This window comes from Eptatretus burgeri, chromosome 5, assembly GCF_056783735.1.
Source record: "Eptatretus burgeri isolate ZD-2024b chromosome 5, Ebu_testis_v1, whole genome shotgun sequence".
Taxonomy (NCBI): Eukaryota; Metazoa; Chordata; class Myxini; order Myxiniformes; family Myxinidae; genus Eptatretus; species Eptatretus burgeri.
Window position 1 is genome coordinate 2,918,262 of NC_140965.1, and position 23,084 is coordinate 2,941,345.

The following is a 23,084-nucleotide window of genomic DNA, read 5'->3' on the forward strand; positions in this document are numbered from 1 at the left end:
CTAACATAACCTCTGTCCACCTTTGGGGACGCAGCTAAAAATCCAAATGAAATGGTTCTTCAAAAAGAGAATAAATTTGATGACGTTTATCCTTTCTATACCTAGAAACATCAATTAAATTGGGAAGGTGAAAACACTTAAATGACAAAATAAATTCTGTTCTATTTGAAGGAATCAGAATTACATTTTGTGAGTTAAACTTTGACCAAATCATAACATTAAACATCAACAAGATACTGTATAAGATGTACAGTGCCGAAAGAGACTACACCCCCTTTTCAAAAATTAGTCAGGTCAGATTAGATCTGTGACTTGTTACAGGTATAATGTAAACCTGTACTAACCTGTTCCACGGTCGAATTGTCAGCGACTAAACCGTCTCCCCCACCAAGTTTCTTGGTGAGGAGGGTGTGTGATATGGACACCCAGCAGGATGAAGAACAAAACCTGTAAAAGGGTGGCGGAGCTCCTTGTGAGCCAACCGCCATCCATATAGAGTACCCAACTGCCTGTGGACATCCTCCTTCAGTTGGGTTACTTCTTATTGGGAGGTTGGTGGCAGATTGGCACTCTGGCCACCGTAAAACCCTTCATTCCAAAAAACATTCCAGAAGCATAAAAAATCTGAAAACCCACTCTGTGGGAGTACCTACTGTGCAGCTTCCCTTCGCAGGGCAGCTCACCGGATGATGGGATTGGGGCAAAGCCTTCAGGACCCCCAAACTTTTATGAGAGGAGGGAAAACATGGGGTAACCTTCCCGCGTCAGATTGCGGGAGAGTGTGTCGGGGTGGTGCTGAGGTGTCGTCCATCAGACGGCGGTCTGCTTGGGTTAACCTGAGGCGGTCCTTTCGGGTGGGTGCCTGGAATGTCTTATCCCTAAGAGAGGATGACCACCTGTCTCTGTTATCATCTGAGCTGAAGCGTTTGGACATCGGTATTGCAGCATGTTCTGAGGTTTGCGGACCGGATTGCGGTGAGATCATGGCGGGTGGTTCCACCGACTATTGGGCTGGTTGCTCTGATGGTTACCATGCCCAAGGACTTGCTGTAGCTGTGCCTAATAAGCTGACTCCAATGATAATTGAGGTAACACCGGTCAACGAGCGTATTATGAGACTGAGGATTCATCACTCCTTGGGTGTCATTTCCCAGGTGTGTGTATATTCTCCGACTGAGGCGAGTGATCTCACCGTGAAGGATGCATTCTATGCCACGCTCGAGTCAGTGGTTGTTCAGTGCCCCAGGCGAGATACTCTTCTCATCTTGGGAGATTTCAATATATCGACTGGAACTGATCGGGATGGTTATGAAACGTGTGTTGGTCCCCATGTGTCTGGAACTGTGAACCAGAATAGCACTAAGTTCCTTGACTTTGCAAGAAGTCATGGACTTATGGTGGCTGGTTCATCGTTTCAGCGCCCACAAGCTCATCGCTGGACTTGGTATTCCAACGCTGGCAGTGTGGCAAAGGAGATGGACCATGTGCTCGTTGATTGTCGCTGGAAGATGATCCAGAACTGCAGGGTCTACCAGAGAGCTCAGTTCCTCAATACTGACCACAGGCTTGATGTAGCAACTCTTACGTTGCACCTTAAATCCAGGAGAATGGTAGCATCCCAGACGAGGCTGGATGTTAGCAAGCTCAAGGATGAGAGGGTAGCTGAGGAGTTTGTGAACAGGCTGAGTGGAGATTTTGGGGGTCTGTGTGCTTTGGGGGACCGTGAAGAGTTGTGAAGTGCCATCCAAGACCACCGTCCTTGATGTTGCCGATAGATGCCGTGGAATTCACTGCAGGGCAAAGAAGAATTTTGTCTCTCAAGGGACACTGGATACCATTGACCAGAGTCGCAGGGCTAGGCTGACTGGCAGAGCTGAGCTGTTCAGGGAGCTGAGGCGTAAAATTGGAAGGGCACGAAGGGTGGACAAGGAGGCCTATGTGTGAGGAATATGTGAGGGGGTTGAGCATCACCTGTGGTCAAGTGATTCTCGTCCTGTTTTCAGGGGAATTAGTGCATTGCGTTCATCCAAGCCCGTCCCTCGGCGTACTGCCACTAGAGCAGCGGGCAAGGCCTTGTTGATCAGCCTTGTTGTCCCTCTCTGGAAAGGGAGGGGTGATCACCAAGACTGCAACAACTACCAGGAGGTGATGCTACTCTCGGTGCCGGGCAAGGTCTTTGCTCGGATAATTCTTGATAAGGTTCGCCATCATCTGCTTGAGCACCAGCGTCCAGAGCAATCAGGCTTCACTCCAAAGTGGTCAACGATTGACCGTATCCTGGCTCTTCGGGTCCTCACCGAATGCAGACGAGAGTTTCGTCAGGGACTGCTTGCAGCCTATGTTGATCTCTGTAAAGTGTTTGATTCAGTGAATCAGGATGTCCTCTGGAGGATTCTTGGTCTTCGTGGGGTGCCACCAAAACTGATCGATCTGATGTCTGAACTCTACTCTGGTACTGAGAGTGCTGTGAAGTGTGGTGGTACCATGTCTGACTTATTTCCAGTTGTTACTGGAGTTCGTCAGGGGTGTGTACTGGCCCCCACACTTTTCAGCACTTGTATGGACTGGATTTTAGGGAGGATGTCGGAGAGATCAAGCTGCGGTGCATCGTTTGGGAATGTTAAGATCTCTGACCTTGATTTCACAGATGATGCAGTCATCTTTGCGGGAGACAAGATATCCTTTTGGAGGCCCTCGAGGTGCTGAATGAGGAGTGGCAGCCGCTGGGATTACGGGTTTCCTGGGTCAAAACTAAGATCCAGGCTTTCAATGACATCTTGGATGCTGTTATCCTATCTGTACCTGTTTGTGGTGAGGATGTTGAGGTCGTGGAGATTCATTTACCTTGGCAGTGATACTCATGTCTTGCTGGTTGTGAGCCTAAGGTCAACAGACGTCTGTGTCGGGCCTGTGGAGTCATGGATTCACTGGATCATGGGGTGTGGTGCTGCTGGTACCTGTGCGGGAGGACGAAAGTCCGAGTCTTCGGGTCCTTGGTGCTTCCAGTCTTGCTCTATGGATGTGAGACTTGGACTCTGACCAGGGATCTGAGATGGAGACTTAATTCCTTTGGTACCAGGTCTCTTCAGAGAATCCTAAGCTATCGCTGGTCGGACTTTGTGTCCAACGAGCGGTTGCTGAGAGAGATTCAAATGAGATTTGTTACCTGGATAGTCCGTGAGCATCAGCTGCGGCTGTATGGACATGTGGCTCGTTTTCCTGACGCTGATCCTGCTCAACAGATTCTCTCAGCGAGGGAGCCTCGTGAGTGGAGGAGTCCAATGGGCCGACCACGTGCCTCGTGGTTGCAGCAGGTTGATCGGCATCTCAAGGAGATGGGGATGGGCCAGGCATCTGCCTGGGATGATGGCCAGATGGAGGCCCCTGGAGTACCGGCGGAAAGTGGACGCAGCGACACGCTGCTCTGGCGCATGCTCCCATACCTGACCTGACCTGACCCTTTCAAAATTTTCCCCTTTTGTTTGCTTATAGCCTGGAATTAAACTTCATTTAATAAGACTTTTCCACCTTTATTTACACATCGTAACCCACAAGTTCCAAGTTAAGTTCAAATTTCAAAAAATAAAAACACAAAACTCTAATATCATGGTTGGATGATTGTCCATCCCCTGAGTTAATACTCGGAGGACACACCTTTGACAGCAATTACATCTGTTTTCTTCTTGTAAATGGCAACTTGGCTGCCAGGTCACTATGATTTAATTGGGGAGCAATGATGCCACTGATGCTTGCCCCTATACTGTATCAGTACACTGGTACTCATGACACCAACCTCAGAAGGATGACAGGCTGAGTCAACCCCACCTGGTATTAATTCAGCAGCCAACAGGGCTCAAACTCAGGACCCGAATATCTGAAGCCAGCCATCTGTTGGGATAGGTCTCCACCAACTTTGCACACCTTGATTGGGCAATATTTTCCCATTCTTCTGAACAAAACTTCAAGCACAGTCAAGTTGCTGAAGCCTCGTGTTGGCTCAGTGGTTATGGTGGATGGCTTGGGATCTTAGGGTCCTGAGTTTGAGCCCTGTGTCCCACTGAATTAACACCAGGTGGGGTTGACTCAGCCTGTCATCCTTTCGACGTTGGTGAAATGAGTACCAGTGTACCGGTATAAATGGTTGTATCAGTGCTGTTCCATGCCTGCAACGACAGTGTGGTAATCTTCATCTTGATGAAGCAGCACTCATTTGGAAGGAAGGAAGGGAGGAAGAAAGGATGTTATTTGGGTTGTGTTGATGGACAACAATCTTCAAGTCATGCCACAGATTTTCGATTGGATTGCGGTCGGGGCTCTGACTGGGCCACTCAAGGATATTTATCTTTTTATTCATTAGCCACTCCAGTGTAGCTTTGGCTGTGTGCTTCGGGTTGTTGTCATGTTGAAAGGTGAACTTCTGTCCCAGTTGCATCTTTCTTGCGGAGGGCACAGCAGGTTTTCCTCTTGGATTTTTCTTTATTTTGCTCCATCCATTTTCCCTTATACCTTGACAAGTGCCCCAGTCCCTGCTGATGAGAAACAGCCCCATAACATGATGCTGCCACCACCATGCTTCACAGTAGCGATGGTGTTCTTTGGGTGATGTGGTGGGTTTGTGCCAAACGTAACGTTTTGCATTTAGACAAAAAAGTTCCATTTTGGTTTTGTCAGACCACAAAACGTTTTGTCACCTGGCTTCAGAATTTCCAGAATGGTTTTTTTGCATCCCTCAAATGGAACTCAAGGTGGGATTTTTGAGTAATGGCTTCCTTCTTGCCACTCTACCGTATAGGCCAGACTTGTGGAGTGCTCGGGGTATTGTTGTCACATACACACAGTCACCAGTCTTTGCCATAAAGTCATCTAGCTCTTTCAAAAATTGCCATTGGCCTCTCTGATAAGTTTCCTCCGTGCTTGGTCATCCAGTTTGGAGGGATGGCCTGATCTCGGCAAGGTCTTGGTGGTACCATATACCTTCCACTTCTTCACCCCCTTGATTGTCTTGACTGTGCTCCAAGGGATATTCAAGGCCTTTGAAATATTTTTATACCCATCCTCTGATCTGTGCCTTTCCACAACTTTATCCTGGAGGTCTTTTGAAAGCTCCTTGGTGCTCATGGTTGAGTCTTTCCTGTGAAATGCATGACCCAGCAGAGGGAACCCACAGGAACAGCTGATTTTATTGTGAAAAAAATCAGAATCACGACAATTTTGATTTTCTCCTTAACCGATCACAAACAATAAAATTAAACAATAAGTTGTCCAAGACTATTCTCTTGAATACTGGTGCTCCACAAGAGTGTGTGCTATGACCACTTCTCTATTCCCTTTTCACCAATGATTGGGTGTCTCATCATGAGTCTGCGCAGCTCGTGAAGTTTGCCGATGACACGACCATCAAGGGTATCATCGTGAATTTTGATGAGTCAGAACACCTTCAGGAAGTTAATGGGTTTGTATCATGGTGCAAACACAACCTCGAGCCGAATACAGCAAAGACGAAGGAGATGGTTGCTGACTGCAGGACAAAAAGTTCAGTCGACCCTCTTACCATCAATGTTGAAGTTATTGAAATTGTTGACTGCTTTAAATTTTGAGATACAACCATTACTAGTAGTTTTAAGGTGGGACTACAATACAGATATCAGGAAAGCTCAGCAATGCCTCTACTTCTTGCAGCAGCTAATGAAGTTTGGCCTTCGCAGAGAGATCCTCGTCCAGTTTTATCGGGTCATTATAGAAAGTGTTGATTCTCTCTGGGTGCAGCTGCCATACCACACACACACACACACACACACACACACACACACACACACACACACACACACACACGCTTCGGCTCCAGCAGGTTGTGCACACTGCTGGAGAGATAGTTGGATGTGTGTCGCCTTCTTTGGCTTCAATTTATACAGAGCGTACTATGAATGGATCACAGAGGACAGTCTCTGATGCCTCACATCCACCTAATGTCCTGTTTCAGGTGTTGCCATCTGGAAGGCGATACAGGTCACTTCGGTGTCGGACTAATCACTTTAGGAATAGTTTTTTTCCCCTTCATGCAGTTATTGCCCTGTCCAACTCCATTACCACATAAACAGCGGTCTTCTGTTCCTGCTGACATTTTGTTGTTTTTTTGTGGGAGGGAGAGTCGGGTGAACAAGGATTGTATCATTTCAATTTTGTCAATTTTTGACATTGTTGTGCTTGTGATGTTGTGTATTGAGTGATTGTTTTGTTTTTGGTGTACCTTGAGTTGATTTTGAATTCAGTTTTATAGTCTCATGTATTCTGGTTGACTTTTCCGTGGTGTATGATTTGTTGTGATTATATGTGTGACCAACAAGACACATTCTTTGTGTTTATAAAGTTCTTCTTCTTCTTTCACTTTCCCTCTTCTCTCTTTCTCTTTTGCTCTTTCCTTCCCTCACTATTTCTCCCTTGCCCTTCCTTCTTGGTTAAAATGTATTTTTTTGATATCCTCACCTCTTTTTTTTAATTGCAGAAAACAGAGCAGAGAGGACGAAGGGGAAATGGGCTGAATCCTCCACCCTCTCGTCGATCCATCGTCAGCCGGGCAGAGACAGCAAAACCAGCAAATGAACTTGCACAGCCAGTGGTTGCTAAACCTCAACGTGTTCAATGCATATTGCGTCCTCCAACACTATTGGCTCCATTTCCTCCTCCTGATCTACATGTCATTCGTCCCATTCCGCCCTCGCCTCCTCCGGAGAAACTGGAGCTTGTGGGGAACAGAACAGACAAGCTGGGGCGAGAAGGCTGGACCTTTGTCTTCACCAAGCTGAATCAGTGTAACCTCGCTGTGTGTATGAGGGTCTGCAAGACGTGGAATCGATGGTGAGATTTCCTACAGCTTTCCTTTGCCCTTTACCAGTCTGACTTTTCTGAATTTCTTTGATTTTTTTTTTGAATTATATATATATATATATACTGCTTACATCATCAGTCCTTCTGAATACTCCACTTTATGACCCCAAACAACTGTTCATCAGGTGCTGCGACCGTCGCTTTTGGTCAAGTATTGACCTTTCTGGTCACTGCCGGCTTTCCCCCGAAATGCTCAGTGGTCTGGTTCGTCGACAGCCAGTTGCTCTAAATTTGTCTCGTTCCAATCCCTCACGACAACAACTTACCTGGTTGCTGCCCCGCTTGCCAGGTAACACGGGCGATGGGGTTAGGAAGGGGAGGATGGAGAGTGTATGAATGTGATACATATATCGATATACTATACTAGCAATTGATGCCCCACTGACTGTGACTGCTGAGGCCCAATTATATTTGGTCCCAACAAGTGCCATCTGCCACATGGACACATTGTGTTACCTCCACCAATCACAACCAGGAAGCACTAATGTTGTTATTAAGTAGTCAAGGAATGCACCAATGGAAACTCCAAAATTCTCCAAATTTAGACCAACGCAGTGATGACCTCATTACGATGGTATATGCATATACACACATATATATATATATATAGTTGTGTTGTGTGGTCAATGAACTATTCCCTCAAACTTTTGTGAAAAGGCACCAAACTTCCAGGCTGCACCTAACTCTCCTGTGTGTATGCCCTAAGCGTAGTTGTTTAAATTTTTTTGACAATTTTTTTTTTTTTTAACTTGAATCTTCAACTTAAATTGCGAATAAAAATGTAATATCATCAATATTACAACTTGATTTGCAAAGTAAATGTTTGAATTCTGCTTGGTGTAAATCATAGAAACATAGAATTACACAGAAACGTATAACAAGGCAGGAGACAAGAGGGCCAGGAGAGGGAAGCACAAAATAGTGTGGAACAAAGACATGAGGAGATCTGTGGAAGGGAGAGAGATGGGGCAGGGAACACGAGGTAAACAAGATGGACATTACAGGGACTTTCAGGAAGGAAAGGAGGGAATTTGAAGAATGTGGGTTTGGGGTGGATTAATGGGGGTAGAACAGATTGTGGTTTTGGATGGGGGAAGATTTGAGATGGTGGTGAACAGCTGTTTTTACCCTTCAGCCTGAATTGGCTAAGGGATATTGTCGTCACAGGCGTTGTCCGGGCGTCTGTCAACTTTTGTTTTCCGTCAATTTCGAGGAGAACACCTTGTCCGATTAAATCCATTTTTGCAGGGTGTGTTGGGGTTGAGTAGAGGAAGGTTCCTTTCGAAAATGGGCGCGCTGCGATTTTCAATGTGGCCTCCATGGCAGCCATCTTGAAATTGGTTTCCAGACAATAACTTGAGAACGGCTTGACAAATTGATTTTATTTTTTTATTTTATTTTGCAAAGCAAAAATAAATGTCAAATGACATCACAGATGGGGTGCTCTGCTTTTCTTTTTTTTCTTCTTCTTTTTTTTTTTCGACTTGCACTTGATCTGGTGTTGTGTGTGTGTGTGCGTGCATGCGCCGTGCTGTGATTTTCAATATGGCCACCATCTAGAAATTGGTTTGCGTCAAGGGGCTGAGGGGTTACGCCCGCTTTGCGGTGCTATTTTTAAGACCTGGAGGGAGGAGTGCGATTGAAGAGAGTGTGGGAGTTTGTTCCGAAGGTGGAAAAAAAGAGGAATGAAACAGTGAAGAGCATTTGGCTGTGCCTGGATGGGTTTTTGATGGTCGAGGAGTAACAGTTGAAATGTGAATCCTATTCAGGTTCCTCCTGATGACTGCATCTTTTCTTTTTGCTTGTTTGGTTTCCTTGTGATGACTCCATTGCAGGACTTGTACCTCTTTGGTCTTCCATTTGATTTGAATTGAATTTATTTTAATCCCATTCTAAATTAAATTGAATAAATAATAAACTTCATGGGACAGGGTCAGGTGGCTGATCAGGGTGGGACATCTTATCTTGGTACCCGGTCATCACCGCCAGCAGTTATAAAGTGGCAGTTCTAATTATGTGTCTCATTAATTATGTAACACACTAGTACTTAAACGCCATACAAAAAACATCACATAGAACTCCACAAAACATGTCCTGGTGAAGGTCTGCAATGTTTGATTGCTCTTTTTCTTGTTTATACTTGTTATATTTGAGATATTTTTGTTGTTGTATTTCTGTTGTGTTTGAAAATAAATATTTTTCTCTGACAGAGATCTTTTTGCATTAGTCGTTAACTTTCTACTGCATTGTTTATTTTGAAACACCATGTGTGGACACACACACACACACCTCATCTTCTCTCACTTTTATTAGCTTGAATTCAGATCTTTCTCCCCCCCCCCCATCCTACAGCTTTACAGCGACTGAACCTGGCCCATGCATCTTGGGCTGCCCTGTGGGCCCTGAGCCAACCTGCCTCTCCCATGCTTCACTGCCTGGACCTGAGTTGGGCTGGAGGGCTTCGGGATTCCCACTTGTTGGACCTTCTAGCACCTTGCTCTGAACCACGTCCCGGTTAGAAACTCGTAGATCGAGGAGATGAAAAATAACCTCATGAGTGGGTAGAATGGGAATTTTCCTTTACAGCCAAGAATGCCTTGGCAAGCCACCCATCCTTCCTTGTCTTCGTTGAGGAGATAATTTTACCTGCCTGGTCAGGCCAGTCAGACAAATGATAGTGTAAATGACTACTTAAAACCAGAGTTTTGAGCTTTTTTCAAACAGAATGTTAACTGTGATGACACGGTTAACTTCCCATTGCTGAGCAAAGCTTAAACATCAGTTGCTGAAACTGGTGCCATTGTCAAACCGATCTAAAACATATTGTTGTGGATCTCGCCACTCCGGCATGCGGGCGACCGCCTTTAGCTAATTTGCGGCCGTACGCGCCCACCAAACATGGCAATCCAGTCGCAGCCTTTCAGATCAACGCCGAAACCCAGCTACGGGTGTTGTTAACCACACCACAGATCAGCCAACTTTTCTGTCCACGCGCTGATGGGTTGATCGCCGAATTGTCGATGTACCTAATTATTCGCGTAGACATAAATGCCGGGGATTTACACCTCAACGGAGCCTGCACAGAAACGAGCCGCTTTACGCAGCTCGTTCCGTTTGCGATTGCCGAGCAGTTTTATATCGCCAAGCCCCGTTGGACCCGATTATCTTATCAGTGTTAAAAACCAGCTAATATTCCGAACGCAATTACGGCAGTTCAATGGAGGAAGGGACGCAACGAGCAGGTGAATATTCAAACAATGGGGACATTTATTTCAATTGCACATATGCAAGCAAGGCAATGAATGGGGGTAGGGGACAAGACATGAGCAAGAAAACCTACAGCCGATGTTTAATTTACCATGCACATGCACTTATAACAATTCACTACTTAAAGGACAAGGCGCCACAGACTTGCATGCAAAAACCCCCGAAAAGAAAAGACCCGTGCTCGTAAGCCTTTAATATTTTTCAGAGCCAGGATGACCGCAAGGCTCTGAGAGGCCGGCCAGGTTACCTGCCACCCTTCGTGGTGACTCGCTGGGCCCTGGTTCGGCGACCCTCGGTGTCTCTGCCCGCACTCCGCTGGACTCCACCAGTGCCTTCAATGGCGCCTCCAATGGCGATCCGGCTGGCGAATCCTCTCCGACTTCTACTCGACCAACTCCAACGATGCCAAGGAGACCAAGAAGAGAACCAAGTCCGCCGATGGCACCACCAAATCTCGTACCAAGTCCACCAATCGCACTAATTCTCCTGGTGTCCTCACCAATTCTTACGCTCTCCTCCCCAAATCTCCTTCTCCGAGCGAACGCCGTGTTTTTATCGTCGACGCGCCTTTTTCCCCACCCTTCGCGGCACGTGGGGGAAAATTCCAGCAGAGCTCAGCTTGGCTCTGGTTGTTGCCCAACCGTCATTCTTGTTTACCCATTCTGAGGGATATCGGGACGGGAGTTGTTGAGATGTGGTTGCAGTGTGGTTGGCGCTGTGGTGGGGATGGCGTGGTTGTTGAGATGTCGTTGTGGTGGTGGAGGTGGCATGGTTGTAGAGATGTTGAGGAGTGGTGTGTTTGTTTGAAATTAAAGACAAAAGAATAATGGCTAACTCGAAGATGCACAGCCGGGCACACAATAATGCCCTTTCGACATTGGTGGGGGAATCTAATCTGGACACACACTTATCGACATAAATGATCTTCGGGGAACCTGAATGGTGATCTGTGAATTTCCACAACCGTAACAATATTATGACCACCGTTTGGGTTTGCATTTGTATTCTGGCAGAACATCTTCTAATTTGGAAGGGAGAACGTGAGGGTTGCAGGAAGAGATTTACGAGATTGGTGTTAGTGGAAGTTCGAGAAGAAAGAAAAGATGGGAGTAGATTGTGGGAAAAGGGGAGGGAGAAAGACGTGAGCAATTCGAGAGTTTGTTGATGAGGACAGGAGATGGCACACTATTTGTTGTGTTGTTCTTCAGACAGTTGATGATTTAACAGACACCCATCTCCTAATTATCTTCAAAGAGCATGAACTGGAAGTGCAGGCAAATTTGAATTGGTGGACATCAAAGTGATTTTCAGACCCGGCCACCATCCGACTTGGACAAAATGTGCAGTTAGAGTATAGAGAAGTGGCAAAATACAGGGAAAACGAAAGGAAAGAGCTTACCATGAGAGAAAGCACGAGGTAATAAAATCGGCCATGCGTGCTGGCCTACTGCTGTCCTTGGAGCCCCAGGTTAGCTAGGCTGTAAAAATCCAACACGGGGTCATTCATTTATGATCCGGGTGGGCTTGAGAGATAAATTGAGAGAATAAAAATTACCCCCGTGTGGGGGTGACGGTCATCTCTATAATACAAGTTCTCAATGTTCAGTTCAGGTAACCGCGAAACAGTCCAAACTAACCGTTTAGATTGAAATAGTTCAGAGATACACGAGGATAATACTACTAATGACACAATTATTAAATATGTATTGTTCATTTAGTACCCGGATTAACACATAAGAATCACCAGCAAGTGTAATACGTGGTTTTCCGGTCCGTCCACTCCCTGGGGACATTTCACTTCCGGTTGTAGAAAAAAATAGGCTTAGCTCTCGGAGATTATGATAATCCTGTAGATTATTCTTCACTGATTATAATACAACTTTCAGAATGAAAATTGGTCAAGTATTTATAGAGATATTGAGGTTTGAAAAATCGTTAGAGCTGGCAAATTCATTAATTATTAATTCCACAGAAGTTTCGTGACACTGCACAAAGTAACATGTCAGGTATGAAAAAACATTTTGTATGCCAGATTCATTAATTATTAATTCATTAATTATGGAATGTACTCTGATATATTAATCAGAAAGCCCGAAGCATGTAGCATAATTTATCACTTATCCCCTCATCCGGGATCCGTGGCCTCGCCCCACAGCCTGCAGCCCTATGTCCGCCGGTGATTATGTTAGATATCGGCATGATCGAGAGGAGCCTGCGAATTATCCCTGCTGATGCACTGAATTGATGCAATCGTTCGGCCAAAATATTCGTTGTCAAGATATTGCGTGATTAAATCACCAATTCATTCACTCGAATTTATACCGCCGACATAGTTCTTAACAATCACCTTCACCCCAGAAACCACAGTCAATCTGAACCACGCTGGCCACTGCTCAGACGCCATGACCGGACTACTGCGCAGTTCTACTGCGCAGTTTGGTTAAAGATGACTCGGGATTTTGGCGCGCGCGCACGAAATTATATTTTGAAAATAAATGCCGACGTTTACATTTCGGGTTTTGAAACTTTTGCACCTTCGGCGGAAAATGTATAAATATAAAAGGCTAAAAATGTTTTATATTTATATTTCATTTCTCCTTCCTTCCTTCTTTGCGAATCGCATCGGCGTTTTTGGCCATCTTCCAGATCACGTGACGATCAAACGGAAAGGGAATTCAAAAATCTGTCCGGTTAGATAAAAGATATTTTTTACTATCATAATCAATAAACAGTTGCCGAATATCTTGTAAAATGGCAGACAAGATAGGTTTTGAAATTGGCGATTTTTATAACTTACGTGACCTCGTCCCTGACCTTGAACCCAGACAAAAGTTATATCGTTGTGCAACACTCATCAACTTCTACCCACATACTAAGTTTCATCAAGATCGGAAAGAAAAATAGTTGACGGACGGATGGACATTTGGTCCGGCTTTAACCAAGATGACCTAAAAATGAAGGGAGAGGAGTGGTAGGGGAGTGTGAGAGGAGTGTAAGGGAGGTCGAGCGGTGATGAGTGAGTAACATTGTTCACAAGGATTACATGTGGACCAGACCAGGTGGGGGCAAGCATATTGCCTATATCCCTAAAGGTCATCAGGCAGCCATCTGTGTTTGTAATGGCATTCCAGCAATGAAATGCAAATACTCCTGAGACTTACTTATCAAAAGCTGAGAATCCAAATCCGTAATACTGCTGTCCTTAATAATCCTTAAAGGTCCCATGACACTCAAACGTATTGAAATTGCGATATATATATATATATATATATATATATATATATATATATATATATATATATATATATATATATATATATATATATATATATATATATCGATATATATGAAATTGCGATATATATACTGTATATATATATATATATATATATATATATATATATATATATATATATATATATACACATATACAGTAGACGAGGCGTAAGTTGTCACCATCGGGACCAAGAAAAAAGTGACGACTTAGACATGTGACGACTTACGCGTATGCGAACATTCATGATGACTGTGGGGTGAAGGATGAAGTCACACGTGGCCTGGACATGTACGTGCGAGAGGGCGCAACAATCTCTAAGCCGGCTATTGTACCAAAAGGGAAACACAATCCTCGGGGCATAGGTGGGGGTTCATTGGTGAGTTGGAAAGTGATCAAGCAAAGATGGAATTCATGAATCACTTTATCAAAAGTAAAGATGATGAACAACTGTAAGACAACTCATGTACCATCGATGATGGTATATGACCATCGACAAATGTGGAATGAATGGCTGTTAGAATTCATTCATTGGAATGAATGTAGAATGAGTTTTCATATGGAATGAAAACTCATATACCATCGACAAATTACAAGACACAGTCATCGTGATGACTACCACTCAATACCTATGTGAAAGTGAGTGTGGTGATGTACAAAACAAGCCAATATAAAACCATGATCGGACATCAACACTAAGCTCGATCGATCCTTTACTCCTTCGCCAGAGACTGCAGTGCGCAGCCTGTCTACCTCTTCAGATGCATGTGGGACGGCACGCTGACTGAGCTGAATACAGCGCAGTTATAACTGCGCTATCACTGGCGGTGTAAACCAATGAGAGAGCATCACGATTCCATGAAATCGGGCTTCTCACGAGGTAGAAGTTCCGTGTGACGAGTTAGGCGTGGTAATTTACTTGAGTTTCCATTACTCAGGAACGGGCAACATCTGACGACTTAGACTTTATTCAAAGGGATTTAACATTAGATAAATTCGGGACTTTTTGACCCTGCCGACTTCGGCGAAGTGATGAGTTACACGATGCCGACTTACGCCTAGTCTACTATATATATTGTCCTATAGGAGTATATTGTCCTATAGGACAATATATATATATATATTGTCCTATAGGAGTTTTTCATCGTGATTTCTCATCTGACTTATTTTTCACAATACTCGCTCTGTAAAATCTAAAATTAAAAAAAACAAACCTCTTCGGGAATGCCCCTAAAAATTCTGCTGAAATCTACTGAACGACGCGTAACCCACATGACGTCATCTCCAGAACAACAAAGGCTGCACACAAATTACTCGGGTTGGTGGTCTCCCTGATTGTATTGGCTTCGTGTGTGTTTCCACATTCAATTGGTCGACTCAAACGCTTCGTTCATTTCTGCTTTAAAAAAAAGTCAAACATTTGGTTTGGAATAATGGATGACATGGACTTTGATTTGTCTGGTAGCGACAGTGAGTGTGAGAGAAATGAAGGATTTTGGTCTGAATCAGATGGAGAATTGTCGGATAACGTAGTCACGGGAGGTGAAGTTCAGGCAGCTGGAAATGGTATACGGCCTTACCAGTTCGAGCCCGAAGCAGGACAAGCAGAGGAAAATGGCGATGAAATTCCCAGAGTTCATGATGATCGAGAGGATATCGAAGGAAGACTTGGCAATAACAACTGGTTAGACTAAATCCTATTCGTAATTCAATAATGTAAATTCTACTTGCATACTGCTCGATATCAGAAATATTTTAGTGAGGTGATGTGACCAGCACAACGCAACGGACATGTTGCTCCACGGCGAATGAATCGCAAGCAAGCCCGGCCCATGTCATCGGCCATATCTCTCCGCACATAAAACGAAGCAATCTCGCTGTCCGGATACGATGAAAACTTGTGTGCAGAACACACCTTGCGACACAATTGTCTAGAGTAGTACGATAAATCTGACGTTCTGTTGCATTTTTATTTATTTTATTCCTACTGTCGTCATGTCGCGCCAGTAGAAAACAATGAAGAAAAGAGAATAACAAAAGGAAGCGACAGCATGTCAGATTTATCGGACTAGTCGGACGGACGACGGATTTATCGGACTAGTCTAGACTCTCGAGTTGACAAGTAACTTGTATTAGCATGCACACAATGTATAAGTCAATGCGTAAGAGTCCTGAGGATATGAGGCCGTGTAATAGGACAGATAAATTTGTCTTTCATAGTTGTGCGAACATATTTTTCCCTGTTCATTTATTACAGCATTTTGGCTAAATGTTAATGAATAGCAAGCCAATGGAAGCAGTGCCTTCACTTTAGAATAAACCCATGTATGTCGAGTGCAGCCATACCTGGTTTTGCATGTATGTGGAATCGTACCTATCCCAGCAGGCTGGTTTCAACGAACAATTCAATAAGCTGCAAAATGTGGGTGCAGGTTTTTCACATTGTTTGATTTTAAGATTATCTCCTTGCGCCTTGAAATGATGCAATGTTAATCTTTAGGATTTTACTTGTATGTCCCTGTAGTAAGTTTCTTTTTTTAATGGAAAGGTTCAACAGTCACATTTTATATTTTGTAGACATGGTATAGCTCTTTGTGCATACATGTATTGGATTGGTACACGACTACGACAAGGTAGTAAAGGGATAAATAATTGCCTCGTGATTGTTGTGCATACACGGCTCAGAAGCAGAATTTCTTTTCCGTGAAACAATCACAGGAATTAAGACGATCAGTGAGATTGCAAACAAATGTGCACAATGCATTTGTAGGTACTTTATACGGCGCGCGGTCTAATCAATCGACTCTGAGCGAGTCGCGTTCTGGAGATGACGTCAACGGTCACGTGACCTGCGGTTCGCTGAACTCCACTTTTTTGAGGGGCGGGGCATAGCAAGTTGTGAAAAGCACTACAAATGTTCGAAATGTTGGTCTAATTATCCCATTGTTGATTTTAAAAAAGAAACATGGGTGATTTCTTTACAAGGAAGGTCAAGTTAATATATAAATAACCATAAACTTTTGAGTGTCATGGGACCTTTAATACTGCTGTCCTTAATAATCCTTAATACTGCTGTTCTTTAATAATCCCTAATACTGCTGCATTCAACCAGATTGGAATCCGCAAAATCTGCGAAGCCAGTCCATTGTTTGACCAGTCCATCACTATCACACCCATACAAATACATAATGCATGTCTACAAAATAAATAAATGCCTCCTCATGAAAGAATATTATAAGCCTCAGTTAAGAGTGCAGTAGTGAACAAAAAAATGGGCAAAAAGTCCACAGGAGGTAAAAATAAAATGAAACATGATTGAAAGGCCATTTGGGTCAAGTTCCTCATCTGCACAAAGTTGAGGCAGAAGCCTGTTGAGAATGTAAAGTGGAAATGTTTGAGTGCTTGTTGGTGTGAAAGTAGGAAATAACTTTGCCGAGCTAATTTGGTATGTTCTTGGTGTGAGCAGGACAGATTGACACAGGCAGTCGGCTGCAGTCATTACGAGAGTTGAGTTTGTGTGGTGCAGACATCACTGATGCAGTAGTTGCCGCGTTAGCGACTACCTGTCCATTGCTGCGTATCCTTGATCTTAACCACTGCGTCAGACTGACAGATGCCTCGACCCAACACCTTGCCAATACCAAGCTACGAGATTTGAAGTCACTTCACCTTGTTGGTATGGACTTGAGGCTTAAAGAATTGGGAGATTACTGGGGCATCTGAACAGAGTAATTTGGTGAATTATACTGCATGAGGTGTGCAGGATCTGGGAATTAATTATCTAAAACGATAAAATTGAAATGTTGTGCAAATATGATTTAAAAATTTTTTTGTTGTGTGTTTATGGCAGTCATGACACACCACATGGCCAAAAGTATGCGGACACCCCTTCTAATTAGTGGATTCAGCTATTTCAGACACACCACATGGCCAAAAGTATGTGGACACCCCTTCTAATTAGTGGATTCAGCTATTTCAGCCACACCCATTGTGGACAGATGTATAAAATCAAGCATCTCCACAGACAAACATTGGTAGTCGACTCGGCCTTACTGAAGAGATCAGTGACTTTCAACGTGACACCGTCGTCAGATGCCACCTTTCCAACAAGTCAGTTCGTCAAATTTCTGCCCTACTAGAGATGCCCCAGTCAACTATAAGTGCTGTTATTGTGAAGTGGAAACTTCTAGGAGCAACAGCAACTCAGCCGCGAAGTGGTAGGCCACACAAGCTAACAGAACGGGACCGCTGAGTGCTGAAACATGTAGTGCGGAAAAATCATCTGTCGTCGGTTGCAACACTCACTACCAAGTTCCAAACGGATTCTGGAGCAACGTCAGCACAAGCACTGTTCATCGAGAGCTTCATGAAATGGGTTTCCATGGCTGAACAGCCACACACAAGCTGAAGATCACCATGTGCAATGCCAAGCGTCGGCTGGAGTGGTGTAAAGCTGCTCACCGCCATTCGACTCTGGAGCAGTGGAAACGTGTTCTTTGTAGTGATGAATCACACTTCACCATCTGGCAGTCCGACGGACGAATGTGGGTTTGGTGAATGCCAGGAGAATGCTACCTGCCCGAATGCATCGGGCCAACTGTAAAATTTGATGGAGGAGGAATAATGGTGTGGGGCTGTTTTTCATTGTTCGGACAAGGCCCCTTAGTTCCACTGAAGGAAAATATTAATACTACAGCATAAAATGACATTCTGGACGATTCTGTGCTTCCAACTTTGTGGCAACAGTTTGGGGAAGGCCTTTTCCTGTTTAAGCATGACAATGCCCCCATGAACAAAACGAGGTCCGTCCAGAAATGGTTTGTCGAGATCGGTGTGGAAGAACTTCACTGGCTTGCACAGAACCCTGACCTCAACCCCATAGAGCACCTTTGGGATGAATTAGAACACTGACGAAGAGCCAGACCTAATCGGCCAATATCAGTGCCAGTCTTCACGAACGCTCTTGTGGCTGAATGGAAGCAAATCCCCGCAGCAATGTTCCAACATCTCGCGGAAAGCCTTCCCAGAAGAGTAGAAGCTGTTATAACAGCAAAGGGGGACCAACTCCACATTGATGCCCATGATTTTGGAATGAGATGTTGGATGCGTGGGTGTCCACATACTTTTTGCCATTACATGTACATACCAGCACAATGAGGCAGCAGCTGCACTGTAAGGACCAAAGGCAGCATCATGTGGTAGTTGGGTGGAATTTTCAACAATGGAACTAACTAAACTTTTTCATTTTCCTCCAGGCCTGCCTCATCTTACAGATGCTGCAGTTGACAATTTGACACGATGCCATGCTTTGAACCTTGTTGACCTCACAGCATGTTGGGGCATAACCCCCAAAGCCTGCCAGCGGTTTGGAAACCTGAACTCCACCAAGGCCACCCAATCAAGTGGAAAGTCTGAAGCGAAGGTCATGGTTCTGCGTGGAAAGTTTGGCCGTTAGATCTGGTCGTCACTGTCATGGGAGTGGCATTCACATCACAATACCTGTATTTTGTCGTAATCCACGTGACCAGTATCTGAGTCACATTGGTAACGTATTTATTTTATTACTTCCCACTCACCCCTTTGTGACTCTTTTATGGCCCCCCACCCTTGGTATTGTAGTTTGTATAAAGTTTTACAGAACAAAAATGTTGGAAGCAGTAAACCCTAGCCCTACTAGCTTAATCACGTGTATATACACCTTGCCCCCATTTTATTAGCCTCTTGTACCCAATCCACGTGTCTTTGTTCTTTTCCTTTGATTGTCTGGTAATAAAAACCCTCTTTTCCGCTTTGTTTGATGTGGATTTTGATTTGTTTGTAAATTTTGTAAGAGGAAGGGGTTGGCATTCATGGTGGGGTGGGGGCGGCCTGGGGGAGTGTGGTGGGGTGAGGGAGACCAGTTGTGAGTGAGGAATAGTACGAAAACAGATGAGTATGGATAGGTGAGTATTAAAATAGATGAGTATGGATAGATGTGTATTAAAATAGATGAATAAAGATAGAAGATTATGCAGAGATGAGTATTAAAATCGATAAGTATGGATAGATGAGTATTAAAGTCCAATATGCACTTCTACAGACATGATGAGGAAAGCCACACACCAGAACAATCACTTGATGGTTGGAAAAATCAGACAGCCTTGTTTAAGAGTTCTTAACCAGATTTACCATTTCACGGTTTACATAAAATCTGTCAAGGCGAGCCATCGTTAAAAGATTTCTTGACACACAAACCCATGTATACCGACGGATGTTATGGTTTTGTATCCACCACAAATCCACAAGTTTAAACTTTTTAACAAGCTGTGCCAAAAGCCTTGCACTGGGTGGATGAGGCTCACAAGTGTCCCTATCAACTTGTGGGTTGAAGGTCCAGTTATAGTCACCCCCGAGACACAACAACATGGTCAAGTCAATCCATCCGTCCAGCCATTGGGACCATACTCTGTGCAGAGCGTTGGTGCTGCCTAAGTAGTCTCCTTGGCTATTGGGCACAATTCTGGGCGGGTCGCCACTCCGACACAGGATACCAGCATGCTGGTACTCATTTTGCCAACCTCGGAAGGATGACGGGCAGAGTCAACCCCACCTGGTATTAATTCAACAGCCGGGTGGGATTTGAACTCAGGATCCTAGGATCCCAAACCCACCACCCTAACCATTGAGCCAACACCAGGCATGTCAAGTCAATGGTGCTTACAAACTCTATAAAGAAAGGCACCTCTTTCAGAGTTAGCACGAGGACAGTATACATTAGTCATGCAAATGTTTTGGTTACCACTGACAAATTGCAAACAGTAAGTAACCCTTTCAAATTTCTTTACATATTATCTCCAAAGGCTGCAACACTATTGCCACACCAGCCTTGGCATCAACAAGTGCACCAGAGAAAAAAAATGACAACCTTTAAAGATTCTACGCCACTGATCCTCAGAAGACTGATTTACACGAGTCTCCTGCAGCAATTTTTGAAACAGTTGAAAGGTGGTAAAGCCCCAGGGATATGTGGCATCCATGCTGAACTTCTCATAGCTGGTGGAAATGCTGTAATAGTGTCATTGCATGCAGTTCTGTGCACAGTTTGTAGCACAGGCATCATCCCAACTGATTGGAAGAGGGGCCTTGTTGTTCCTCAATGGAAAGGGAAGGGTGATCGCCAGGACTGCAACAACTACCGAGGTGTGACGCTGCTCTCAGTGCTGGGCAAGGTCTTCAAAGGGTTGGCCACCATCTGCTTGAGCAGTCAGGCTTTACACCAAAGAAGTCAACGATTGACCGTATCCTTGCTCTCCGGGTCCTGACTGAACTCAGACAAGCGTTTCGGCAGGGGTTGCTTGCAGCCGATGTTGATCTCTGCAAAGCATTCGATTCAGTGAATTCGGATGCCCTCTGGATGACTCGGCCTTCACGGAGTGTCACCAAAGTTGATTGATCCGCTTTCTCAACTATACTCCAGTACAGAGAGGTGTGGTGGTTCCATCTCCGACTTATTTCCAGTTGTTACTGGAGTTAGTCAGGGGTGTGTACTGGCCCCCACACTCTTCAACACTTGCATGGACTGGATTTTGGGGAAGATATCAGAGAGATCAAGCTGCGGTGCATCGTTTGGGAATGTCAAGATCTCTGACCTTGATTTAGCAGATGATGCAGACATCCTTGCAGAAGCATTGGATATGGAATCGGAGCCTCTGGGATTATGGGGTTCCTGTGTCAAAACTAAGATCCAGGCTTTCAATTATATCTTGGATGCTGCTATCTTGTCTGTACCAGTTTGTGGTGAGGATGTTGAGGTCATGGAGAGATTCACTTACCTTGGCAGTGATATTCATGTCTCCACAGGTTGTGAACAAGAGGTCAATGGACGTCTGGGTCGGACCTGGGGAGTCATGGATTCATTGGATCATAGGGTGTGGCACTGTCGGTACCTGTGGAGGAGGACGAAAGTCTGAGTCTTCACGTCCTTGGTGCTTCCAGTCTTGCTCTACGAATGTGAGATTTGGACTCTGACAAAGGCTCTGAGATTAAGACTTAAATCCTTCGGTACCATGTCTCTTCGGATAATCCTTGGCTGTTGCTCGTCAGAACTTTGTGTATAACGATCGGTTTCTGAGAGAGAATCAAATGAAATTTGTTACCTGTATCGTCCGTGAGCGTCAGCTGTGGCTGTATAGACATGTCGCTTATTTTCCTGATGCTGATCCTGCTCACCAGATTTTCTCATCTGGGGAGCCTCGTGAGTGGAGGAGGTCAACAGGACGACCTTGTGGTTACAGCAGGTTGATCGGCATCTCAAGGAGATGGGGATGGGCCAGGCATCTGCCTGTGGGATGGCCAGACAGAGGCAGCTGGAGTACTGACGGAAAGTGGACGCAGCGATGTGCTGTTCCGGTGCATGCTCCCATACCTAACCGAATACAGAGAGGACAACCAAGTGGACGTTCCTTCAGCTAAGTTATAAACCGTGTATGCAGGCAGGATAACCAAGTTATAAACCGTGTATGCAGGCAGGATAACCAAGTTATAAACCGTGTATGCAGGCAGGATAACCAAGTTATAAACCGTGTATGCAGGCAGGATAACCAAGTTATAAACCGTGTATGCAGGCAGGATAACCAAGTTATAAACCGTGTATGCAGGCAGGATAACCAAGTTATAAACCGTGTATGCAGGCAGGATAACCAAGTTATAAACCGTGTATGCAGGCAGGATAACCAAGTTATAAACCGTGTATGCAGGCAGGATAACCAAGTTATAAACCGTGTATGCAGGCAGGATAACCAAGTTATAAACCGTGTATGCAGGCAGGATAACCAAGTTATAAACCGTGTATGCAGGCAGGATAACCAAGTTATAAACCGTGTATGCAGGCAGGATAACCAAGTTATAAACCGTGTATGCAGGCAGGATAACCAAGTTATAAACCGTGTATGCAGGCAGGATAACCAAGTTATAAACCGTGTATGCAGGCAGGATAACCAAGTTATAAACCGTGTATGCAGGCAGGATAACCAAGTTATAAACCGTGTATACAGGCAGGATAACCAAGTTATAAACCGTGTATACAGGCAGGATAACCAAGTTATAAACCGTGTATACAGGCAGGATAACCAAGTTATAAACCGTGTATACAGGCAGGATAACTAAGTTATAAACCGTGTATACAGGCAGGATAACCAAGTTATAAACCGTGTATACAGACAGGATAACCAAGTTATAAACCGTGTTTACAGACAGGATAACCAAGTTATAAACCGTGTATACAGACAGGATAACCAAGTTATAAACCGTGTATACAGACAGGATAACCAAGTTATAAACCGTGTATACAGACAGGATAACCAAGTTATAAACCGTGTATACAGACAGGATAACCAAGTTATAAACCGTGTTTACAGACAGGATAACTAAGTTATAAACCGTGTTTACAGACAGGATAACTAAGTTATAAACCGTGTTTACAGACAGGATAACTAAGTTATAAACCGTGTTTACAGACAGGATAACTAAGTTATAAACCGTGTTTACAGACAGGATAACTAAGTTATAAACCGTGTTTACAGACAGGATAACTAAGTTATAAACCGTGTTTACAGACAGGATAACTAAGTTATAAACCGTGTTTACAGACAGGATAACTAAGTTATAAACCGTGTTTACA

The 23,084-nt window shown here is 44.4% G+C and overlaps 1 protein-coding gene across 1 annotated transcript in view; it reads left to right on the forward strand.

Moving 5' to 3' along the window:
- The window catches only part of LOC147025708 (uncharacterized), a 110,157-nt gene extending 90,940 nt beyond the window's left edge, over window positions 1–19,217 (forward strand). Inside the window, exons 20-24 of the mRNA XM_085880342.1 lie at window positions 6,503–6,855; window positions 7,011–7,174; window positions 9,238–9,399; window positions 16,893–17,102; window positions 18,682–19,217. Coding sequence (XP_085736468.1) covers window positions 6,503–6,855; window positions 7,011–7,174; window positions 9,238–9,399; window positions 16,893–17,102; window positions 18,682–18,881 — 1,089 coding nt within the window. The 3' untranslated portion in view covers window positions 18,882–19,217. The remainder of the gene's footprint in view (window positions 1–6,502; window positions 6,856–7,010; window positions 7,175–9,237; window positions 9,400–16,892; window positions 17,103–18,681) is intronic.
- Window positions 19,218–23,084: the final 3,867 nt, after the last annotated feature.